At 40.7% G+C, this 1841-nt stretch overlaps 1 protein-coding gene across 1 annotated transcript in view; it reads left to right on the forward strand.

Annotated features, from left to right (window-relative positions):
* The first annotated feature begins 871 nt into the window (after nt 1-871).
* The window catches only part of LOC106950648 (protein arginine N-methyltransferase 8-B), a 23025-nt gene continuing 22055 nt past the window's right edge, over nt 872-1841 (forward strand). The window contains exon 1 of the mRNA XM_015037658.1: nt 872-1063. Within this exon, the coding sequence (XP_014893144.1) occupies nt 911-1063 (153 nt within the window). The 5' untranslated portion in view covers nt 872-910. The remainder of the gene's footprint in view (nt 1064-1841) is intronic.

Consider the following 1841-nt stretch of genomic DNA (forward strand, 5'->3'; position numbering starts at 1 on the left):
GAGAAGGAATGCATCTAAAGTTGCAGATGGTAGCTCTGGAAAACTAGACTTGGGCAGCCCTAGCATAAATGTATAAAATACAATGTTAAAAATAAATTAAACACCTCATATTGTTAAATAACTGATTTTATGTATTGAAGTTTTAAATATTACATTTGAGTTTCCATGGATGTAAAATTACTGCTCAGTTTAAAAATTACAATATTTAAATCAGTGTTTAAATATTTAAAAGGTAAGAAAACAAATGATAAAAACAAGTCACATGGGCAGACATTATAGACTTTATGCAAAGATGTAGTCTCAGAGGTTATGGACCGGACGCTTTGGAGCGTCTGGTTAGGAAGCGCATTACAAACCTTTGGTTGAAATGTAGTTTGTAGTCAATTCATGCTCAAAACCTATTTTAAGTCAATCATCAGCCTATAAAATGCTGGGGGGCCACATGTTGCCCCCCCAGCATGTTTGAGCACGGTGCATGTGTCAAACATGGTGTAATGCATGTTTGACACATGTGCATTAGGCCATAGAACTGCCAATTGGTAATTGAAGTAAAGTAGCTTCGATTTCAAAGAAGNCATTGTGACCTGTGAGATGATTTTTTTATATTTCAGGAATGTAGGTCAGGCATATTTTTGTCACTTTTGCACAGTCTCCTCACATCTGCGCCGTTTGAAACACAGAGGCTGAACCTGCTGGCTCACAGCACATCCAGACATTAAATATGCATTTAAATGAAGAACACAGCTGAGAGGAAACTGGGGAGATTAGCTGAAAGCTGTGCATTATTCCTCACTGCTCCACTGTAGATATGGCAGCAAAGCCAGGCTCCAAACAGCCAATCAGAGCCAAGCTTTCACTCTTAAAGGTTTGGAAACATTCCTGATCCTGATGGTTTGGTTCAATTCAGGAAATGCTGAAGGATGAGGTGAGGACGCTCACCTACAGGAACTCCATGTATCACAACAAGCACATCTTCAAGGACAAAGTGGTTCTGGATGTGGGGAGTGGGACGGGGATCCTGTCCATGTTCGCCGCCAAGGCCGGAGCGAAGCACGTCTATGGGGTAAGAGGCGAGTTTCCAGCTCTGTTCAGATCATCCATCCATCCATCCATCCATCCATCCATCCATCCATCCATCCATCCATCCATCCATCCTCTAACACCCTTGTCCCTCAGTCGGGTCTGGACTGTTCAGATTAACAGCCAACAAAACATTTATAATTAAAAAAATTATTTCTACTTGGAAAATAATGTACGAGTTATTATAGTAGTAAAAGAAAATCAGAAACCATCAATCAGTTTGGTCATTCCTTTGGTGAACCAGCAGGAGGCGCTATAGAGTAAAATCCACGGTTTTCTGTCCTTCATGACAGCAGAGGAAGATCACAGATTATTTAAAGGATTTCCAGCCTTTATTTGTTTTATTTTGTGACTATGGCTTAGACCAGGGGTGTCAAACTCAATTTCACCGAGGGCCACTTCAGCATATTGGCCCCCCTCAACGGGCCACATTGACGGTACAAATCAGGAGTGCATCCCTGCTAAAACACCCCAGACAAAAGGTTGACTTCCCTCATTCAGTTCTGTAGAGGCTTATAATGACTCAATGGTCCAGGTGTGTTAGAGAAGGAATGCATCTAAAGCTGCAGATGGTAGCTCTGGAAAACTAGACTTGGGCAGCCCCAGCATAAATGTATAAAAATACAATGTTAAAAATAAATTAAACACCTCATATTGTTAAATAACGCTTTGGAGCTTCTGGTTAAGAAGCACATTCAAAACCTTTGGTTGAAATTGTGCGTTAAATTTCAAGTCTCCATTACAGACCAGAGAAAACTAAA

This window comes from Poecilia latipinna, unplaced genomic scaffold (genome assembly GCF_001443285.1).
Source record: "Poecilia latipinna isolate Pla-1442-1.1 unplaced genomic scaffold, P_latipinna-1.0 Scaffold414, whole genome shotgun sequence".
Taxonomy (NCBI): Eukaryota; Metazoa; Chordata; class Actinopteri; order Cyprinodontiformes; family Poeciliidae; genus Poecilia; species Poecilia latipinna.